General features: G+C 40.5%; 1 protein-coding gene across 4 annotated transcripts in view; it reads right to left on the bottom strand.

The window, feature by feature from the left end:
- Positions 1-4,835: 4,835 nt before the first annotated feature.
- Positions 4,836-22,922, bottom strand: part of RASGEF1A (RasGEF domain family member 1A) — a 151,256-nt gene continuing 133,169 nt past the window's right edge. For all 4 annotated transcript variants that reach the window (XM_052677592.1, XM_052677593.1, XM_052677595.1 and 1 more), the window contains 11 exons: positions 21,387-21,515; positions 16,411-16,548; positions 12,769-12,990; positions 12,410-12,484; positions 12,107-12,199; positions 11,224-11,326; positions 10,854-10,933; positions 9,719-9,910; positions 8,731-8,854; positions 8,414-8,486; positions 4,836-7,457 (listed from right to left, as the gene is read on the bottom strand). In XM_052677592.1, coding sequence (XP_052533552.1) covers positions 7,433-7,457; positions 8,414-8,486; positions 8,731-8,854; positions 9,719-9,910; positions 10,854-10,933; positions 11,224-11,326; positions 12,107-12,199; positions 12,410-12,484; positions 12,769-12,990; positions 16,411-16,548; positions 21,387-21,515 — 1,254 coding nt within the window. In that variant the 3' untranslated portion in view covers positions 4,836-7,432. The remainder of the gene's footprint in view (positions 7,458-8,413; positions 8,487-8,730; positions 8,855-9,718; positions 9,911-10,853; positions 10,934-11,223; positions 11,327-12,106; positions 12,200-12,409; positions 12,485-12,768; positions 12,991-16,410; positions 16,549-21,386; positions 21,516-22,922) is intronic.

Here is a 22,922-nt window from a genome sequence, read left to right as displayed (position 1 = left end):
GTTTCAAGCACAAAGTCTCTCTGCATGTTGCTCTAGGCCTGCATTTGGTTAAAAGGCTGGAAAACGTTAGCTAAGGGTTAAGCCTCAGCCTCCTGACTCTACTACAAGACTTAGGAGATAATGTTATACAGGGTTTAGCAGTTCCATTTTGAGCATGTGAAGTGCAGCAGCTGTAGTGCTACAGGAGCATTTTCTTCCCTTTGCCCAGCCGTGCCCCAGCTCTGCTCACCTCCACGTCCTCTCCCTTAGGGTGTAGCTGTGAGCAGGCTGTGCTGGTAGCAGGGAGTGTTGCAGTACTACAAGGTTAGGCTGAGCTGCCCATTCTGGCCACAAACACCCTCTGCTATTAGCCAGGGCCAGGCATTGACTCAGGGCTGTGGTCTGAGTCTGCTGCATATGATGTGGGTGAGGTGTGATGTGAGTGGGGTGGTTTAACACTGCTAGCCTGCAATTCTCATCTCTATTGATAAGAAGCTGCTTGCTGCACTGCTGTTTCCTCAGCCTGCTCTGGGAGATCCTTGTTTCGGCCAATCTTTGCTTTAGCACTGAAGGTAAACCTCAGATGGGCTTCCTTCTACAGAGCAAGCTCAGCACCTTGATTATGATAAGCGTCAGTGTGGATAATGAGGTCATACAACCATTAGCCCAATCTTGCACAAAAGCAGAAATCCTTCAGCAGCCAGGGCCAAGTGCCTCAGGCAGTGCTGCAGGGAGTCTGAGGAGCAAAGCAGAACAAGCGGGGCTGATTCCATTTGTCACAAGCACAGGGAAGCTGTGGTGCATGGTTTGGTGCCAGCCCTGTGCCGTTGCAGGTGCTGTTTATGTGACACACTGGTTCCCGTTTTTCTAAGCTGCACGTGTGGAAAGCCAGCTGTGTTTTCCTGGAGGAGTCATTGTGTTTTAGTATCAGAGCTGTAAATATAGTAACATTTGTTTAAATACGAACATGCTTCATAGAAATGAGAAGTAATGTTTGTTGGCTTTTCCAGCCGTTGCATGTTATATGCATTAATTGTCATATTTCCAAGAAACTAACATCTGTGGAAGGAGGGGGAAGTGTTCGTGATTAGGGATGTCCAACTGAGATTAGCGTGATACACTTTTATGTTAGATGTTGTACAAAATGAAGTCAGGCTTTTCTTCTCAGTTCAGGCCTTGCTGCATGCTGGTGTATTGCATTTATGAATGAAGTGGCCTTTTCCATGGTTAGATTGGTAGATTAGAAAATAGCTGCTTGAAAACCCTCCTGTGAGGGGTGGTCCTTGCCACAGCTGTGGTGATTGCTTTAACGATGGCAGCTGTGTGCTTAATTAGGGCTGCGTGCAATAACTGCCTGATCTCGGTAGGAGTCTGAAACTGGTAGAGGAGGTTTCTTTTGGACGATGTGGTCTATGTCTTGTGTTAAAGTAGAGTAAACCTTTGCTTGTTTTACTGGGATGGATTGCTTTGAGTTTGAAGTTAAAGATGGGAATGGTCCTGGTTAGAATAGGGAGACTTCAGTGGAAGGTTTGTGCTGGGTTTGTAGCTGAGATCTGTAGGCTGTTACTGTAAAGCAAACCATACTTCTGAAATTAAGACTGTTAAATAGAGCTATTCCATGTTTGAGTCTGATGGCACAGGATTGCCTTAACACACAGCCCTGTTTGGGGAGTGTAGCTGTGCTCTGTGGTAAGTAAAGCATGTTTGTCTTTGCTGGGAAGAAAATGCTTAACTTGGTGTTCTCAGTGACCTGGCTGGTTTGTCCCCACCTTCATTTGTAGGCTTCGTTTTCTCCCAATTGAAGGGATAACTTGAAGGAAAAAAATAAAATCACTGGGGTTACTTTGTGCTCAGGTAAATTCTGAAGAGGAGGTCAGGCACAGATGGAGCTTAGGCTCCTCAGTGCATGTGGGCAGCACCTGTCCTTGCCAGGCAGTTATCAGGAACAGCTGTGTGCTATTGTGGCCTACAAACACTTGGAGTTGCTGTGTAATTGGTTTGGTTGTTCTGGTTTCTAAATCTCTTTGGAGTAGGCTTCTTGGCTGCTGAGTTCTTGTGAAGTTCTCTGTGGATGCTGTGGAATTTCTGAGAGGGGAATTGAGAAATGCAGGGAAAAGTTTGTGAGTTACTGATTATTATTATTGACTTGTATTGTTCATTTGTTTGAATTTTATGCTTAAAAAGCATTTTAGGAGAGACTTCTCAAACTGGGACTAATTATTTAGCACTGAGTACTTAAGACTTCAGACATGAATAGTTCAGTATTTTCAGTATTTTGAGTGCTGTAAATGTTAAAAGGCTTCCATCAAATATGTGACTCGCAACTGCATGCAAGCAGAAGAGTTAAAGGAATGAATGCATTTGCAGTAGACAAGTTGGCAGAGCTCAATTTCCAGTAATCTGGGTTTCAACTGCAGTCCACTTATCATCCCTAATGTAAGTCTGAAGCTGATGGCCCAGTGGGTTGTTTCTGTTATTGGTTTGGTTGTTGTTTCTATGTGAGAGAAATTTCCTTTTCTTATTTGGATTGGTTTACAGTGCTGGTATACCCTTGGATTCTTACTTTGGGGGATATTAGCAATAATACCACCTTGGAATTGAATATAAACAGGGATATTGTTTAAATATTAAAAGGGAACTTTCAGTGTTGGATGTTGATGGAAAGCAACTCTTTCCTATTTAACACACCCTGGATTCAGGAGAGGCCTCAGGATGCTCACATGCCAGATGTTATCAACTACTTTGATGTTTGTCAGTATTGATTTTCAGATTAATTAAAGCAAGTATTTAAATTTGTTAGGCAAAATTAAAAACATCAGGTTACTTGCAAAGAGACCTCCTTTGCATCCTGCTTTATTGGCTTGGATTTGTGTTTTTTTGTTTTTTGTTGTTTTTTTTGTTTTTGTAGTTAGTACTGATAGTTTCAAGTAATCGTATACTGGAATCAACAAATACTGCTTTCTACAGCCAAAGTGCCCTTTGTTATGTGTTAGAAGCCTAATGCCACAAGTTGTGTATTCTATTGGGTTGGAAGCAGTACAGTTACTGGCTTGTTATTTTGAATTTCATGTCGCGTTTTCTGCTCGTTTGAATTTCTTTCTTATCACATCTGAGGAGAAGGCAGGACACATCTCAGGCTGTGTAAGCACTTCCTGCATGACATGTACCTCGATCATATTTCCTTATGGAAACATGCCAAAACCTTAAAGGTGTTTTGCAGCTGCTAAATGTGTCCGTTTTCTGCACAGAAGCTGAAAGTGGTGTCAAGGAGAAATTTCACCACTTAAAAGTGGTGGCATGAGAAATTTCAGGACTACTTAAATCCTTTTGTGTTCCAAGCGAGGTGTTGGAGATGACTATGCTTCAAATGCACTGCCAAACTGATCCAGAATGTACCTTTATTTCATACTCACCTTGGGGTGTACCTGTGCGTGTAGTGCCAAGAGATGATGCTGTTGGGGAAGCAGTGGAATAGAAATGTTCTGCAGGATCACTGAGCATCTGTTGGAGATGTGCTGAGACTTCAAAGCGTGCCCGGTTATCTCTGCCTTTCAAGGGACAGGCATTGAAGGGAGAACTTGGAAGTAGCAATTGTTAATACTTGCATGCTCACCGGTCTGGGGATTTCCTCTACAGTTGTACTAGTTTAGGATAAGTGTTTCTGACTTTTTAATTCTCTCATTGTTCACACAGGCTTATATGATGGCTGCAGAGAGCTGTAAGATTTTACAAAATCTTTTTCCATACATTGTTTTCAGGCTTTTCCAATTAGATGGGAGGCTGGAGTGGCCTTGGTGAACTTCATTACACTGCAGACTGAAAAAAATCTTTCTTACTATTCTCGGAAAAATTATGTTTTATATCCCCCAAGTATGTTCGAATATGTTAGAATATCTGTTATCAGCTGAATTTCGCTGCCTGAGAATTATTTGCTGAAAGAAAGCTGTTTTTTTTTTAGCTTGGCTTTGAACTATTAACTTGATAAATGAGGTTGCTACTACTATCGCTAGAAACATCTTGCTGGCAATCAGTTGCTGCTTATTGTAGTTGTGTTGTTCTCTAATGGAAGTAAAGCACCTGGAAAGCCATTTTATTGTTTCCTCCTATGCCTGTGTAAATAGCTAACTTATCCCAATGATATCCCAAAAAGTTTTACAGAAAGGGTTGCTAAGCACTGAAATAGGCTCCCCAGGCAGGTGGTTGAGTCACCATCCCTGTGTGTGTTTAAAAACCGTTTGATGTGGTGCTCAGGGATGTGATTTAGCAGAGGGTTGTTAGAGTAGTATGGTTAAGTTGGGGTTGGACTCGATGATCTTTAAAATCTTTTCCAACCTGAGCAGTTCTATGACTGGATGGGAAGTAGCTGGAAATGAGTTTTCAAGGCTGTAATAGGCGAATTAAGAGTGTGAACTGGTCATCAGGAATCCTGTCTGCTTGATCCTCTGAACATTGGTAAACATTATCTTTTCTAATGAGCCACGATGACTGAAAGTAGTGCTGTTCTACTCTGTCAGTCTGTCAGCTGTGGATGTCTGGTTACCAAAACAATTTCCACAATGTTTTTTAAACAGATGAAAAATGCTTAGGGGATCTCCAGAGCTCCTACAATTGTGAGGTCAAGCAATTTTTTTAAGGCTTATGTCCTTGGGGTAGGAGGTAGTGTGGTAGGACTGTGGCGAAGCATTAGGAAGGCTGGATTTCCTTTGCAGATCGGGTCTTAATAAGTCAGGATTTAAATTGCAGTAAAAAAAAAATTCTTTGCAAGGATGTTATCTTCCACAGTTGGTTCACCACGTTCACACACTGGTTTGTTGTGTCGGTTTGCAAGTGGAAAAACAGCCACAGAAAAAGTTGGGTCTTGTTGAAGCAACTCTTTTTTATTAATGCAAGCACATCCAGTCAAACACAGAATATCCTGCTTTATGGTACAGCTTTATATTTAGCATTTCAGCTCAGAATAGCAAAACACAGTATTTAAGGAATGTATCAAACTGAGGGAAGAAAAAGGAACCAATGTGGATACTGCATTGATTTCAAGTATATACTAGGACTGATTGACCAGTGAAGTGCACATTCATGTGAAAGCTTTTTTTTTTTTTTTAATACATTTACAGGAAGTGTTCTAAAATTGCATTTCAAATATATATTTTTTTCTTAAATTTTAAGCATCCCTTTTAAATCTCAATTACATAAACAAAGCTGATATACAATCCCTTTTATAGCGTCCAACAATGTTACTAGCTAGAACATCTCTGAAAGTGCAAAACACTGTAATAATACAGTATAAATATTCTTACTCTAGTCCAGGACTGAAGGTCAGTACTTCAGCACAGGAAAAATAGCAGCAGATCATAAGAATTATCCCTTCTCCTTTTCTGGGCTGTTCCTGGCAACAGTTCTACTTTTTCCTACTTCTGCAAGGCATAACTTGCTTTTCTTCCTCTTTGATCCCAATGCTATGGGAATATCAAAATGTTAATTTTTCTCTGCTACTACCCCAACTCACTGTTATAATTTTAAGTATTTAGCAGGGGGCAGGAGGGAGAATAGGGAGAGAGGGGGAAGGCTCTTGAATATTTCACTGTACTGCAGGGCCAACACAGCAAACATTTTCTGTTAAGTGTGATGCTACGTGAAACATTGGCACTGCTCAAGGCTGTAGGCACTCAGCAAGAAGGGGCAACTGGACTGGAATAAACTTGACCCTCGCTCCAGCAAGTCTTGTACCTGCTTCAATGCAGAACAGAATAGGATACTACTCAAAATGGACCATTTTTAACTGAAGTGGTGCAGAGATCCTCTGTGATGATCTATGACAGAAGTCTGTAACCACAGCACTTTAAAGGGCTTGTGAAGAAAGAAAAGTTCTAATACAACAGCCCAGCTCAGTCTTCGTTTAAGAATACCTGGCCCTCATGCCTTAAGAGAACAGTTACTGGAAAGGGTAGTAGATATTCACAGGTAATAATTCACAAAGCAAAGTAGTTTTCAATCTGAGCCTATTTTCTTTTTTTCTTACTTGACGTTTGGGGAGAAGGGGAAAAAAAAAAAAAATTGAAATATGTAACATTTTTTCTGAAATGGATAGCTTAGTCTTAAGCTTCTCATGCTCATCTGGATAGATAAAAAGGTATAAACTTAGGGTGAAAAGGAGAAGTTGGACATGATGGGCATTACTTCTAGCTATCAATGAGTTTATAGATCATCTCTAATCAAAGGCTTGATTAGTTCCTTATATTGTTTTCCTATAGATTTCAGTGGGTCCTGCCCCAGACTGTCATGGCTTGCAAAACACTAGAACAAGTTCATGATGTAAGTCAGTCTTTGCTTTGGTCTTGAAGTCCAGACTAGCATTTTTGAAGGAACCAAGGGGTTTAAATGCCCAAGTCAGTAGAGATGAGCTCTTGACCCTCTTTGGCAATTTTAGCCTTAGTTGGACATCTGAGTTAACTTCCCTCTCCTTTATTTGCGCATGATTATTTTTTTTTCTGTAAACTGTTGGCAGAAATACATATTGAACCTGTTTTGCAGAGATAATCTAGGTTAGACATAATTCTCTTTAAAAAAAAAAAAAAAAAAATTAAAATCCCTGATTTTGGAAAGGAAAACACAAACTATTCTGACAATCAGAATTTGAAGGATTGTTCCCAGAAGACGTGTGCGAAGTCACACATGCACACACATACGCACACACAGACACACAACCCTCAGTAGTTACCCCATCTTCTCTTTAAATCGTGTAACAAAAATACGTTTGCTGCACCATCAATGTCACAGGCAGGTATACTCTACCTCACGTGTCATATTCTTCATTTTAATTAAAAAGTACGTTGTGGCTGGTTTTGAGACATCCATATTTTTATTTTCCTTGCTTCCAATCCAGCGTAATAGAAGGTACACTACACAATGTCAGTACCTTGTAAGGCACTATTTTCTGATGTAGGAGAGGAACAGGCTTACTGCAGATGTCTAAGGCCTTGACTCTACAAACACTCGTATGTACGATCGCTCTCGCCGATTGGAATGAAACCACAGGTAGACACACAGAGTGTTGTGTAGGCTATTGGTCCAATGGAGTATTTAACACCAGCTCTAGCTGAGATGTGTGTTTTAACTTTTGTTTGTTTTGGTGGAAGTAATAAAAAATAAAAATTTGGATGCTGATAGAATAAGGTCTCCCCAGGGATCCCACCTCCCATGATACGCTTCATCTCTGAGAACAGGGCCCTGCCCTTTTTTTTTTTTTTTCCTTAAATAAAAAAACAAAACCCTTCACTTAAGTGCCTTAAGGTTGACATGTGAAATATTTACCACATTTTGTTTCATAAAAGGTACTGTATATACAAAACAGACCTCAACCAGTGAGGTCATCTTAACTCAGTCCAAGTCTTTCAGGTTGTAAAAACACATTCACTCTGTGTGCTTTGAAGTCTGCAGATCAGATCCAAAAATCTCAGGCCCTGTTAAGCAGAGTAGTCCTAGAGAAAGAAGTAATAGAAATAAAAAGCTTTGTATTGTGATAGTCCTTACAGTTTTGGTAAAGGTTGGTAATGGACCTGTCTTTCTTCCATAACTGGAAGCCTTTCTTCAAAGGCTGTTTATGGGGGAGGAGTGATGAGAAAAGGGGGAATGGTTTTAAATTGAGACAGAGGAGGTTTAGGTTGGATATTAGGAGGAAGATTTTCACCCAGAGGGTGGTGAGGCACTGGAACAGGTTGCCCAAGGAGGTTGTGGATGCCCCATCCCTGCAGGCATTCAAGGCCAGGCTGGATGTGGCTCTGGGCAGCCTGGTCTGGTGGTTGGCGACCCTGCACATAGCAGGGGGTTGGAACCAGATGATCATTGTGGTCCTTTTCAACCCAGGCCATTCTAGGATTATATGAAAGGGTTGATTTTTTCAACAATTACTCTCTAAATTCCAAAATAATACTGATTTGAAATAAAGATATAACCTTTGTAGCCTTCAGAATGTGCTCAGGCAAGTGACATAAGTTCCCTCTTCGTCTTCAACTATTGCTTGCATTACAATAGAGACTCAAATACAGATTCTAGGACTATGTTTGATAGCCTGAACTGAGTATGTTCTCTCATGATCTCAAGCAGTGCTCTTGGAGCCTGAGTTGACTAGAGAAGTTTTATCAGAATTCTATATAATTTTTAATCGGATTTGAATTTTGAAAGAAATGAAGTACATTTAGGCCAAAATGGAATTATTTACTGGATGGACATGCAAGTAGGCGGGAATCTTTTCACTTTTTCAAAAAAGTTTCTTTTCACTTTTTTTTTTTTTCCAAAAAAGCTCACTCTTTTGTACCTGTTTTTTGATGTTCTCAGGCTGCAGATAAAGCTGAGTTGAATGTGCAACAATGCTTATGAAGAGTTCACAAGCATGTATGTGTGTCTGTAAAAATCTCATGCTGAGGAAGCTTCTTACCTGAGTGTTTTCCAGCTGTCTTTTTCCATGTGGTTTTCTGGACCTTCACTTTCAAAAGATGCAATAAACAGAGCTGGTAAATAAGAAAAGAACAATTGGATTCTTTAAATGAAACCAATATAAAATAATATAACATATTGCATATAACATATTTCATATAACAGTTGTAATTTAAGACTTTACTAGTGAGGTTTACTCCTATCAGGAGCCAATGTGGAACTGATAATACATGCTTATGAAATATTGTTCTTGTCTGCTAACTGTTCACTCTGTACTTTAAATAGGAAGACAATATAATGTTCAGTAAGGGTTTTTACCTTCTTCACTGTAAATGGGTGCAGTGAGTAGATAACTCTGGATCTTCTTGTCCTTTTCAAAAGGACACTCGACCTGCTTCCATGTCAGGAAATCATGAATCTGTCTTGATATTTCCCAGAATTTCTGCATGAGGTAATTTAAAAAACTTTACAATCACTTTTCCTTCAAATACTGATTCCTCTCTGTAACTTCAGAGCCTCTGTCTCATTCTCATTCACGTTTCTGCTCTTACTATCCTTTATTCCACCTCTTTCCTTGTTATTCTTTCCTATTACATTTTTAAGAAGAAGAAATTTCTCTGTACTGTGGCCTTTACATAGCTTTCAAAGTTTGGGGTTCTGAACGTATTCCAGGAGCACAGCTGGGGAGTGACAAATGTTTACTGTTCCAAACAATTTTCTTGTATTTGCCTTTGCATTTTTTATTTAATTTTAAAACTTGCACGGGTGTAACCGTCCTTGAAGACACCTCCCTTCTCAGTTGGCAAAGATAAGATTATTTAAGTTCAGTTTTTAATTGATTAACTTTTTAACATTTGAGTTTTGGCTTCAAAATACTTATTTTTCTTATCCATCTTCATCTGTCAGTTCTTTCGTTACAAATATGATTTCACCTCCTTTTGTATTCATGCAGTTCATGGTTTGCAGTGTGCTTTTTTCATTTCATAACTAACAGAAGTTAATCTCTCTTTAACTCTGTTTTAAAACCCTACCTCTTAACTGAAGGCAATTAAATGCCAGCAGTCCTGTGGATTCTCTTCCACACATGCAATTGTGTGTGGTTCTGCTGGACACAGAATACAAACGTAGCAACTGCAATCACTGGTCTTTCACAGAAACTTGGTATTGAGACCTTAATATCACTTCCCCTGGATGGTGGTATCATTTAGTCTAGTTGACAGCAATGCTTAAACATCTTGACACTTGAAAACTGTAATGCACAGTGTTTGCCTAAGCATTATAGATCTTACAAAAATCCAAACCCTACCTTGAAGTTTATCTGCCCATTGGGTAAGCGGTTTGTATGTATTTTGTGCAGGAAGTAGATATCTTTGATAAACAGGTTGAAAACTGGGATGACTATTTTCTCTCGATTGCTGTTGGCAGTCTGAGATCGCTGTGCTGCTCCTTGCAGGGCCGTGCGGTAATTGCAGAAGTTGCTGGATGGATCCATGTGATGCTGTTTTTATGGGGGGAAAGGCAGTCGTGTCACAAAAATGACTTAAATATTATTAAAAAAACAAACAAAAAAAATCACCAACCCTGATATTATCGGAGTACATGCTGTATGATTTCACTGGGTACCTTTTAAGCTTATAAAATAGAGTACCTTCTGTTGTAATCAGGTCTGGATTATCACAGAAATCACAGGATGGCTGGGGTTGGAAGGGACCTCAAGGATCATGAATCTCCAGCCCCCCTGCCACATGCAGGGCCACCAACCTCCCCATTTAATGCTAGACCAGGCTGCCCAGGGCCCCATTCAACCTGGCCTTGAACACCTCCAGGGATGGACGGGGCATCCACAGCCTCTCTGGGCAGCTGTTCCAGCACCTCACTACTCTCTCTGTAAGGAATTTCCCTGGATTCAGAAGTTTTGTTTCCTAATTCTTGTCTTGTTTGAAAGGAGGGTTACATAATAGCTTTTCTCTGTGCTTTCATTCCATTGCTAACACAAAGATGAAAAGATAATAAATGACTACTGGGGGGTAAGAAGAGGCAATTATTTCGACTTGCTGTCGTTAATCTAACGATTGCAATTAAATTTAGTTTTCATTCAGATTCAGGCCACTAGATGGAGTACTCTAATCAGTTTTATGGGATGTGAAAAAGCATTCACTTGCATGAAGAATGTAAGGTACTTTGATGCTGGGGGGGGTAAAGATATGATAGGTAGCCTGCAGAAGATATGATACAGAAAATGTACGTTAACTCTTCTTTTGCAGATAAGCAAGAGTTTTGGAATTCAGGAAACGCTCTCCCTGATGTTTATATACAGGTGACCATTGACAGAGGTCACAGATCTGTGAGCCTCTGTGATCTCTGACTTGATTTAATCCAGACCATTACTGTGAAATTACTATCTAATGGATTTCTAAATCAAATCTGACCTTTACACATACCTCTAACACGTCGAATTTGGCAGTTTTGACCTTGGACCAAGTTTTCTTTAGCCGTGCCACAGGACTCAAGTTCATGCCAGCTAAATGGGGAGAAAAGACACAAAACAAGCAACTGAGTTGAAGGAACATAGGGTTAATACATACTTTTATGGCAGCACCTTGCTTATACTTTGGAAGGCAGTTCAGCTTGACAAACAGAAGATGTAGGTAACACCCTACCACCACACACAAGCATTCCTCTGTCACTGATGCGTACTGTGCCTGTAGAAGGGCTGGTGTGGTGTAGTCAGCCAGCTTAAGGCAAGTATAAGCGTGGTCCTGACGGCTGCAAAATGTGGTGCCTTTTGTCATCTGTGTTCAGGTTACTTACAGATAATAGCCATCATTGAGTTGAAGTTTCCAATGTTGAAGCACTCTCTTGCCACATCAATGAAAAATTCCACCATTCTTGTACGCTGTTTTTTCTTTACAACCTGGAAAAATCAAGATCTGTTAAGAAGGAAGGGGTGGTCTGAATTTTGGTTGGCATTTTTGGTTGAAGGCGTTATTACAAGCTGATTGAAGAGAGGCTTCAAGGCTTTATGTAGTTAAGCAATCTGAGTATGTAGGCCTGAGGATATTTTATGAAGATATTTTTTTATTAAAATAGTATGTGAGGCCATTACCAATTATTTGCCCAGTTGTGGAAGAGTGTAATTCAGTTCCATGTCCTAGTGAACTTGTATGAACAAGCCGGACACCTTTCAGCTGCTTCCCATTTCTGGGAAAGGGGCACAACATCAAGCTGCTATCAGAAGAATCTATGTCAAAACACTTAAACCTAAGGAGGCAGCAGCAGACAGACTTAAGAACAGGGTGTGTAGCCTGGATGTGAAGAGGAATAATGGCCACGTCTTGATATTCTTTTCCCCTTATATTCTGTATAGATGCCTATCATAGAAATTCATGCATGCATTTGAAAATAAATATATAACAATTTTAAACTTCCAACTCAAACTCCATGCAACTTCCATCTTGCTACGTGTCTGTTACTATGGGAGCTACCCAAAACTGGAGAACACTTGCAAGGACAAATATAGCTGTGAACTCTTAATCTTCTGCTCTTAAACAAAAGCATGCAAATAATTTAATGCTTGAATGATGCAATTATCTTTAATTACATTGCTTCTGTTTAAATCTCTTTTAGACCACTACCTAAAACTTGTGCTTAAGGACAAGATTATTTTTCAAGTTTATCTTCTGCTCGTACCTACCCTGCAAATCTCAGTGGCCACCAGCATGCTAAGACAGTTGAACCAGTTGTCATAGGCCTCCAAATTGTAAGTTTTGGTAACATCGCCTCGGCACTGCAAGAGAAAAGACCATGTATTTATTAATCTTCATTGTGATGAGGTTGGTATACCAAGGGATACGCTTTGTCTTGTTCAAAATCTTATTGGATTTTGTTTAAGGCATGAGCTTAAAGAAGGTTAGAAAATGAAAACCCTTCATGCACAAAGCATACAGGAATCCTGATCAGTCTTTACTTCTGTTTTTCCCTGTACCCCTTCATGTACCTTGTGATTATCCAGAGAGTCCATGTGGCTGACAATCTGCATCAGATCCTCTGGGTAAATGTTGCTCACCCGTTCCTGAGTCAGAAAGATTAGAGATTGTCACTGTACAGGCAGAGTTCAGTGCACCAATAAGACCTAAGTTATTAGGCAGTTTTATAACTTTAATATTTTTTAAGCTTTCTTTACTCATAAATACCAAGTGTTTATATGGAAGTTATCTAGATGTTCTCATTCATCACTTGGTATATTATTTAATGAACGCATTAGGGGCTTTCACTGAACCCTGCAGCAAAATACAGCGAGTAGATAAATACTTAATAAATGGAAAACAAAATAACTCTCGCAAACTTATGTCTCACCAGTTCAATATGGGTTAGCTGTTGTGCCAAGATCAGAGGGTCACAGCACACACTCAGAATGTCCTTTTGAGTAGACTGTGGCTTGGTTTTGAGGATGGTGCCTTTGTCCGTAGCAGGTTGCCGGAATTTCTCTTTGATTTCCTGGTACTGGCTCCGTGCAGAGAGAGCCATCAGGAGATTCTGTGTCATCTGGCTAATGATCTTTTTCACCGTGCCATTTTCCTATAAGAAAGCCAGACACAACTTCTTATACCATATAACTTTTGCATACATTTATATGCTTAGGAAGGATATAAACAGGAGGGGGATTGACTGTTTACGAGGGTGGATACTGATAGGACAAGGGGGAATGGTTTTAAACTGAGACAGGGGAGGCTTAGGTTAGATATTAGGAGGAATTTTTCACCCAGAGGGTGGTGAGGCACTGGAACAGGTTGCCCAAGGAGGCTGTGGATGCCCCATCCCTGCAGGCATTCAAGGCCAGGCTGGATGTGGCTCTGGGCAGCCTGGTCTGCTGATTGGCGACCCTGCACACAGCAGGGGGTTGGAACCAGATGGTCATTGTGGTCCTTTTCAACTCAGGCCGTTCTAGGATTTAAATGAAAAGCCTTCCCGTTCTGATCAGACTCCCTGATGATCAAGTCTACTTGGCAAGTGTAGAATCCAGGGAATGCATATCACATCCAGAAATATAGCCCTAAAATATCCCCAGTGTGGATTTGAAAAATTAAACCCTCCACCGATCTAGGCATATCCGTGTTCTTTGATAATTTAAAATGCTCTGTGCAAGTTTTATGTCCTTATCCAACCCTTAGATTGGTAAAGCAAAAAATATATAATCCACCCAGTCAGGTTTGGTTTTGTTTGATAACTTAAACCACTGAATTATTTTTGCAGCGGGCTCTTTGTGTCCTACAGACATTTCCTTCTGAAGCCAACCCCAAGGAGCTAACCTTAATTGCATTTATACTCCTCTGTCCCTCCTGCTGCCTCTTCAAATGACTTGATTTCTCTAACCTTGCACTCTCTGTTGCTGGAAAAACTAATTGTTAACAGTCCTTTTCCTTTCCATTGTGCTGTTGTTCTCCTGCTTTTGTGCAAATTATTTCTCTTGAAATTAGCCACAGGTTGAGATCTTAGCTTACAATACGCTGTATTGCTTTCTGCCAGTCAACTGGATGCACTAGAAAGAGCTGCAATGACTGTGATGGTTCAGAAAGCCACTAATGTGCAGTGATAATGGAAATTATGTAGCAGATGTGAGAGAAGATGACTACCAAATACTTGTATATTGCATGCTATAATTAAGCAATAATAGTGTCAGAATGTTGCTTTACAAGGCAATAATCCAACTCCCAAGTGGAATAAAATGAAAAGCTGGAAGCAGTGTAGCTCATCTTGATGAGCAACTGGATTACCACTAAACAGCAGCTGGCTGGAGCCATTTTGGATATTGTGCTACAAGTGCTTAGAAATGCCAAGGGAACATGGTAAGGGTCTAAAATAGAGAGCTAATTCTGCTCTCCCCTATACTGAGCTTTCTGTTGAAATCACTTGACCTCAGCTGCTGTGCCCAACTTGCCATGCCTCTGTGAGGAGAAAAACTTTCTGGCTTTGGATTGTAGGGAATCAAATCTGAAGGCAAGTGAAATTCAAATATATACTGGGTGTAAACGTATGAAGAAACTGCAGTGATGTTAAAAACTATGGGTTACTTAAGCTACTGGGAATTTGTCATACCTTAACATTTAGACCAAAGCTCTTAGAGAGTTTTGGCTGTTTTCTTCTTTTCCTGATCTTACCTTAAATTTTCTTATAACTTCAGAAAATAAAGCTGAAAGTTTCAGCTGGTCTGAGCAGGTGTGACATGGCGTTTAATTTCCAGTGTCAATGTGTTGAAAATAACTTGTCCGTGTCTGTGCTCCAACAGTCCTGTGCCTAACTGATACTCAGCCTTGTATTATGAGGACGAGTGTGACTGCTATGTGTCAGTTCTTGTTTGATTCTGCTATCATCTAAGTGAGAATAGTGCTCTACTAGGATTGGAAAAACTTTAATATAGTAACTTAAAAAAGAAATCTGAATCATTACTGTAATTCCTTGCTGAAGTACAGTATGGCTCTTTTCTTAGAACAGGAAAGAAGCAACAAATACTGAGAGCAAGAGCTGCTTTTATTTTGTCAGTATCACGTTCTGTCTCCTAGAAGACAGATGTGCATAGCTCTTTCCTGATGAACTTGCAGCTTTGTGAAGGGGGTAAATAATATGATGCTGTAATTAATGAACATCATCCCAGGAGCTTCAGACACCAGCGTGCTGAGCAATTCTGAGGTGTTTTCTCCTGAGTGAGAATTTATTCATACATACAAGTGAGAGGAAAGGGGAAAAGAAGGAAAGGTCACAATGTTTTTCTAGTTTAAAATGGTGGATGAATAAAATACCAAGATATACATGCTCAACAATCACTGTTTTGCCAAGTTCCCTCTCACAGTTGCATGTCTGCCAAGGTACACCTCTCTGTCCTGTTTACAAGGGAATAGAAGGCATAATATAATCCTATCTGCTTTTCTCTTACTAAGGCAGTGACATTTAGCAGCAGCCAAGTAAACAATTTTGCTGATGCAACACAACTGACATATTTCCTTTTGGCAACCTGGTAACACCTGTCACTGCCCTACCACTGATTCACACAGTGCTGAAAAACCTGTTGCTCTTCATTTTCTCTGTGCTTGGATCAACAAAAACAGCTTACAGTACAATTGTCTTCCCATTTCCTGCTAATTGTTCTCAGGAGTATCTTGAAGTTTTGGCCTTCAAAAGAAGGAGAAACTTCTGCAAAGTAACCCTTCATGTTCACACAAACACATTACAGATGATTCCCTTGCCCTTCTTGGGAGTTCTAGGGTACTTTTGTTTCCCCATCCTCCCCCCTCCCTAGACTGTAAACTCAGACCTGGTCGGATTAATGACTGGCTGGCTAGCATAGCTCAAAGAACATCCTTTGTGAAAATACTGTGCGTGGCACCCTAGAAGTCCCTCATAAGTATCTTTTTGAGCTGGAGGACTCTGACCTATCTCAGGCGGCGAGGTGCTGGAAGAGGTTGCTTGGCAAAGTTTTGGATGCCCCATCCCTGGAGGTGTTCAATGCCAGGCTGGGTGGGGCTCTGGACACCCTGATCTGGTGCCTGCCCATGGCAGAGGGTTGGAACTACATAATCTTTAAGGTCTCTTCCAACCCAGGCCATTCTATGCTTCTACAAATTAGTTGATGTTTCTGTGGGACTTGAACGCAGAGCAGTAGCAAAGCACAAAGGATGGCATGTAATTCAGTATGCAAGTTAACTACATCGTGCCATTAGCATCACTTTTCTTTCCTTTCTCCTTCTGCATCTTTTTTCATATTGCTGTGAGTTTTGTCTCTTATGCTTGGTGATTATACATAGTTCTTGCTAATGGACCATTAACTTAATTACTCAGCCTTTGTCCTGCAGCTACAGGGCAGCCTAGTAGCTGCTGCTGTAGTCCATTCAGAAAACCCTGTGCATAGGACCAACAGTTTGTGCCGTGATGAATCACCTGTAAAGGTGGACACAAATACTGTTTTCCAACTTAACGTTTTTTCTCCTGCCCCTCCATCCCTACCTCATCACACTGGGTGATCCTGTGAGCAATCTCCTTCAACTCCTTCATGGATTTTTCATCTTGGAAATCGTAGGGGAAAGTTTCAGTCCATTCCTTCAGGAGCTGGATGATTTTGGCAGCGAAGGACTTCAGCTTTGCCTAGAAAGAAATACGGAGTTAATTACTGACCATAGACCTTTCTGACAGCAGAACCTGATGAAGGCTTACATAAATTTAGACAAGCTTGAAAATACTTTGCACTCGTGGCAAATGAAAGGGAGAAAAAAGAACACACTGAACATGAACCATACTTCTGAACAATATGATTTAGCCCCCGTTCAAGATAGCTTGGTCATGTCTCTTAGCAAGTGCTTTGAAGATATTTTCAAGGTTAATTGTATAGAGCCAGGAAGATGACAGGATAGTTTAAGCATCTTATTTGATTAAAGCCAATGGGACTTGAGTTTGATTTCTGCCATCTGGGGCAGCGGTACCTTCATGTTTCATTTCAAATGCATACCTAATGCAGCATGTACCAGGTATAGCTTGAGAGAGGTTCATAAAGACACTTCTGTTCTACAGAATTTATCAGACCCTCTATATGAATCTGTGTATCAAAACAGTAGGAAAGGTGGGTCTGTGTTCTCTCCACGACATCCAAATAAAAATGGACTTTGAAAATCAGTATTGACTGTTACTCAAAAATATATCAATGACAGAACAGGAAAGGACAGCCATTTTTTAAGTTCTTCTGTTACTTGTGAATATTCTAAAGCTTTCCATCAGTTAGACCTGAATTGGATGCCAGTAATGCAAGTAGTATAGGTTTACTGAGGCTGCTCTCTCCAACTGAAGGAGCGCTCTTGCAAAACTGGGGGAGTGTGCTAAGAAAACTTAAAGAATAAAAAGAATCAAAACTTAATTCAAGTTATATTTATTTTCCACCCAACTTGTGATACACTGAGGGGAAAATGGGGAAGCTTTCATCTGTTTACCTCCCTGCTTGCGTAAACTGATGTTCCATTACACAGCAGTTCCTTCTCCTTATCTGCAATATATTGTCCTTGTTGCATTCCTCATCAGCGACTTAGGGGTTACAGAAGGTGATTTTGGCATGTGTGCGTAGCTACAAGAAATCAGTGAATCGCCTTCTAAGACCAATAGATAATGTTTTACAAGAACTGATGGAGCTTCCTAACAAAAAACATCATCGATCAGATCTGAAAGTTTGGTTTCTGTGAGTGCTGCTGCTTTGGGACCCAACTTCAACATCTTTCCAGACAGAGTCTGAGCTCTGTATTACAGCTGTCAGTCCACTAAACTCCCATTGTCATCTGCCTTGAGGAAAATATAAGTTATGCTTGTTCACTAGAGGATGTGTGGAGCCTATAATTATTAAAAGAATGAATAATTCTGTTTTGATATAACTAATTAGGTAGCCAGTGTGCTTCCATTCCATCAGAGCTAACAGAGGAGGTACATGCTTACTGCACTGACCATCAAAAGCTGCTTCAAAATTCCTTTTGATGGTATTATTATTTATTACCTTTTGGAATTGAATATGGGAGGAAGGGGGAACAAAGATCCCCACATCCTCTGGCTATGATGTGAGCAGCTCTGTGTGAACACTGACTTCCTATTGCACATAGCAATGCTCAGCAGTCACTGTGATTTGCTTTCTTTGCAGCAGATAGCCAGGCATCCTTTGCAGGACAACAGCAAGCAGTTTTTCTCTTTGGGATTACAGGTGTAAAAGGCTCATTGTTTTATCTGATGCTTTTAATGCTCAGGGAAAGGAGATGTACTTTGAATGCAACACTAAAGCCAGTAGCTCAGCAAAACATGAGATTTCAGTTTCAGGTGCATTCTAATGAAGCCCAAAGCAGCGTGACAGGCTTGCCACCTGCAATCTGTGGTAACCTAGATAGAAATCACAGATACGTGGGCAACGGTGTGTTTTCCTTTTTGTCATGCTTGCAATAAACCTACAGCTTCTATTGCTGTGCTCCAGATGTCAGCCCTTCCCAGCAAGGCCTGAGTTCTCTGAAATCTAGGGGAATACTTCTCCCAGAAGTACTGTTTTGAGAAGAAAAATACCTCTGTTAAGTACTTTGGTCATCAAGTAATACTGTACAAGGGTTTTTGTTCTCTGTGACCATCTTGTTTGAGTCCCTCTAATTTCTAACATATTTCTAGAGAGTTCAGCTTGACGTGAAGGGATGAAATTTAACTTGAGCGTAGCTATAGTGACAAGTGTATGAAAATTGATATCTTAAACTGTGAAACCCTTTGTTTTTATGTTTGTCCAGAGGGCGCCAAGATATCCCATTTTTCTTTTTAATCCGCTTTTCTCTCAGCTGTTTTTCTTCTGGACTTCTCTGTTAGCAAATGATGTCAAAAACAAATGATCAGCACTGTGGTTCCTAACCTCAAAACCTGGCTCGTGGCCACGTCTCCAGCTCACACACTACCCAGGCAACAAGTCAGCCAGCTTCTTGTCTTAGTTTGTTTATGCAAACCTCTTATCAGACATGATCAGAGCTGCTTTAACTACTTCTGCCAGCGATTTCCTGCTTTGGAGCCACTTAATTAGAAGGTGCTGGTAGCTGATGATACTCCAGTGAGTTATGACAGTGAATAAGTAGAATGGCTTGGAGCTGAGAATTTCCATGCTGCATGTAAAATGATCTTGTATTTGTTTAAAAACAAATGTTTGCAAATGCTAGGAGCTTTTTATTTCCTGTAAAACATACAGGTGCTTGCTATGGAGGTCTGCAAAGGAGTGATTTGATTGGGATGTCAGAAATCTTAGGTAGTATTTTCCAATCATGTTGTGTTTAGTAAGCAGGAAAAGACTAGAGTTCATACTAAGGGGGTAGAAAGGAATCAAGGGCATAACAGGAAAAGCACCTAGAAAAGCATGTAAATTAAGGCAGCCTTCCAAACCTTGTGTTTTATTGTCACCTTGCTGTTGGCTCTTCTGTAGGGCTGTTTCCAAACTGCCAGCAGAACGTCTGACATTGTGGATGTTTTGCAATATGAGCAGCTCTATTTCACATCCTGTTGTTAGAATGTAATGCTATTTCGTGTCAGTGTGGAAGCCATGATGTTTCTTAATAAATTTGCTGAATAGCCACAATCACACTACTTTAAGTTATCAGAGAGCTGGAGCACCTTTCCTGTGAGGGAACTGAGCTTGTTTAGCTTGGAGAAGAGAAGGCTCCGGGGAGACCTCATTGTGGCCTTCCAGTACTTGAAGGGAGCGTATAAACAGGAGGGGGAACGGCTGTTTACATGAGTTGATAGTGATAGGACAAGGGGGAATGGTTTTAAACTTAGCCACAGGAGATTTAGGTTAGATCTTAGGAAGAAGATTTTCACCCAGAGGGTGGTGAGGCACTGGAACAGGTTGCCCAAGGAGGTTGTGGATGCCCCATCCCTGCAGGCATTCAAGGCCAGGCTGGATGTGGCTCTGGGCAGCTTGGTCTGTTGGTTGGTGACCCTGCACATAACAGGGGTGTTGGAACGAGATGGTCATTGTGGTCCTTTTCAACCCAGGCCATTCTATAGTTCTATGACTTATTGCCCAGCTTCTTTTTTGGTTTTAAAACTTGTAAGTGTATTATCATTCACAGAAGAGTTGCATCTTGTAATCCTTTAATATTAAATCCAAGTATTGCAGATGATATATTTTGATACTAACTACAGACAGCTGTCAGTTGTCTTCACTTTTCTGTAGATAGCTTTACCCCTTGTTTCAGATGGTCCCAGAATCTCTTGCAAGTTCCTACCTCTGCTGTTTAGTTAGGCAGAGCTGAGGAAACACTGCCATTTACAATGTACCGGGTTTGGGGTGGTAAGTTGTGAGCCTGTTGGGGGTGGTGATGGGAACTATACATTCTGAATGCAGAATGATAGTTCTTGCATCTGTCCTCCCTGACCCCATAACCAACATAGCTACACTGCTGCTTAATGAGTGGATGAGGTAACCGACCTGCATAAAAGTCAATCTGCATGAAGTGGTTTGTGTTGCTTTTTTTTTATCCTGTGGAGGAATGTTGTGATATAACATGAGACTGCAGAGCAGGAATAGAAGTAAGAAAGAAGCCCTTAGGTCAGTACTGATGTCAAAAACTCTGTTGCCAGACTTCAAGGGCTACTTTTCATGCTCCCTACTTGGAGTCTTGCTGTTACAAGGAGAAAAAGAAATGGGACTATTGATGTGCTGAGAATCAGGAATGTGAGCTTATTATTTCTCATAATAGAAGAATGGATCTAAAATAAGCACAGGATTTGAACAGTTCAGATCTTTAAGTATTTGCTGATTTCATCCTTGTTTCTGCCACTTATATTTGCATCCCAGCTGGGACTATTCTGGTACTTCATCTTTAGTCAGGTCCTTCAGTGCACTTTCTCCATATGGGGAGACTTAAATGGATATCAGTGCATATATAAACTCACCCAGTTGGGTTTAATCAGTTGTGGTAAAGCTGTGTAATCACATGTGCAAGCATAGGCTACTATTTTAAGTACTGCATCCCTTAATTTTCATCAGATGAAATTTCCTTATTTACCATCACGCTGACTTGTAACGCTCCATCAAAAACAGGTTTTATGCACCTACAGCAGAGCTTTCAACTCTGAGAACATGACAGGGTGACTGCAATAAGATTCTAGACAGAACTTGCTTGGCAAAATCCCAAACAGCTTGCTGGGCAGGTCTGTGGCAGATACACATTGCTTTAAGCTGCAGGTCAGTGCTGCATGCTGGAGCAAAGTTGCATTATTTCCAATCTGAGCTACTACACAACCTACATTAGTAATTCTCAGAGAAGCAATAGTGCTTCAAGGAGGAAGACCCAAATAAAAGCATATTCAGCCACAAGTTCTGATGACGATTTCAATTTATTCTTTATCAATCTATCTAGCTTTACAACGAAAAGGAAAGGGTGGGAAATAAATGCCACTAGCACTGCCAGCTGCAGTGGCTCATTTACCTTTTCTGCCTCGGTCCCGGCTTCCAGCTGCTGTTTCTGTTTAATGCAGATCTGTCCCACTTTAGCCAGGAGCTCATGTGGGTGAATGAAGACTCGGGAGCTCAACAGGAAAGTGAAGATGTAAGTCCTCTGTGGGAGCAGAGAGGAAAAAGCAAGTTTGAGTAACCAGTGAGAATCATCTGTCTTCCCTGAAGACTTGTAACAAAAACTAGTCTATAAAACAGGAATGTAGCTTTCTGTCATTAAACTTTGAGTAATTTTTCCCTCTTTCAGAGATGTCGTGGTGTTTTCTAGCCCTGCATTTCTTCTTCACAGTAGACTTTAAGAGTGCTGCTGTTTTCAGAATTCCAAACGTAATATGCTTAACTAGTTATCACTCACCAAAAAGACAAATGAAATACATCCAATGTAGGATGTTTATCTCACACAAATACTGTTATTTCTTGATTTCTTCGGAAGTGATTACCCTCCTTCAAGCAACAGAAAGCTTTGTGTGTGTTCCAAACCACAGATATAATTTTTTCATGTATGGTTTTTTTCCTTTTTCCCCACAATCATTGACACAATCTGTAGCTTAGATTGAGGCCGTATGACAATAATTCAGTTTTAGGTGTGACTTAATTGGTATGGGGCCTGTTTCAGACTCTCTTCAGCATGAATAGTGCTAGGAAGTGTCAACAGTTATTATTTCTCATTAGAAATAACCTATTTCCATTTTAAAAGCTGTAATGCATTATATTCCAAATGATACTCTGTGCAGTCATGTTGATGTGAGAACGAATGCCTTCACGTCCTGATCTTGCTTCAGTGTTTCAGACTTGTCTTCTGTATTGGATGTAATTGCTAGAGTAACAATAGTAGCATCTCATTAAGGACTTCTGTCTTCCTATTGAGGCTTTCTGACAAAATCTGTAGTTGGGAAATTGTAGGGCATCTCCTTGACTACAGATTTCATTTACCCTATGTTACATTTGCAAAGCGTGCTGTTGCTTTGCCATCTGCACATGGTATATTAGAAGTGTGACTTGGCAGACTGCAGCCAGGTGTGCCAACAGTCAGTGAACTACCTTGGATTAGGCAAGGAAACTTAGGCCAGATGTCTAAAACATAGCACCTGTGCTATTAACAACTGAATTTTGCTGCTTGTAGTCTCTATAGCACACATAGATAAACAGTGATATCTCAGACTCCAGAAAAGACTACGGGGTTTCTCTTTAACTACAAGGAATTGCTATTAAAGGAAAATATTTCAACTTCTCAAGTACCTACAGCATAAATCTAACACTAAAATATGCCAAATATCAGAAGGGAGGGGAAAAAAAGAGTGGTTTTTTTGTTGTTGTTGTTTTTGAAATAAATGAAGTTAACTAGAAATCAATGTGTTGAGAATGTGTGAGTGCATGAAGTGTGTAATAGATAAAGCACACGTCTCTGGAAAATCTAGCTCTGTCCCAAACTTGTGGAGGAAGCTAATGAAGAAACAGACTGTGATACAGTAGAGGCGTTTAAAATATGCGTTCTAATTTGAACATCAGG

Source organism: Tympanuchus pallidicinctus, unplaced genomic scaffold (genome assembly GCF_026119805.1).
Source record: "Tympanuchus pallidicinctus isolate F22 unplaced genomic scaffold, pur_lepc_1.0 scaffold16, whole genome shotgun sequence".
NCBI lineage: Eukaryota > Metazoa > Chordata > Aves > Galliformes > Phasianidae > Tympanuchus > Tympanuchus pallidicinctus.
The sequence above is the reverse complement of the archived record's forward strand: the minus strand, read 5'-3'. Positions and strand labels throughout refer to the sequence as shown.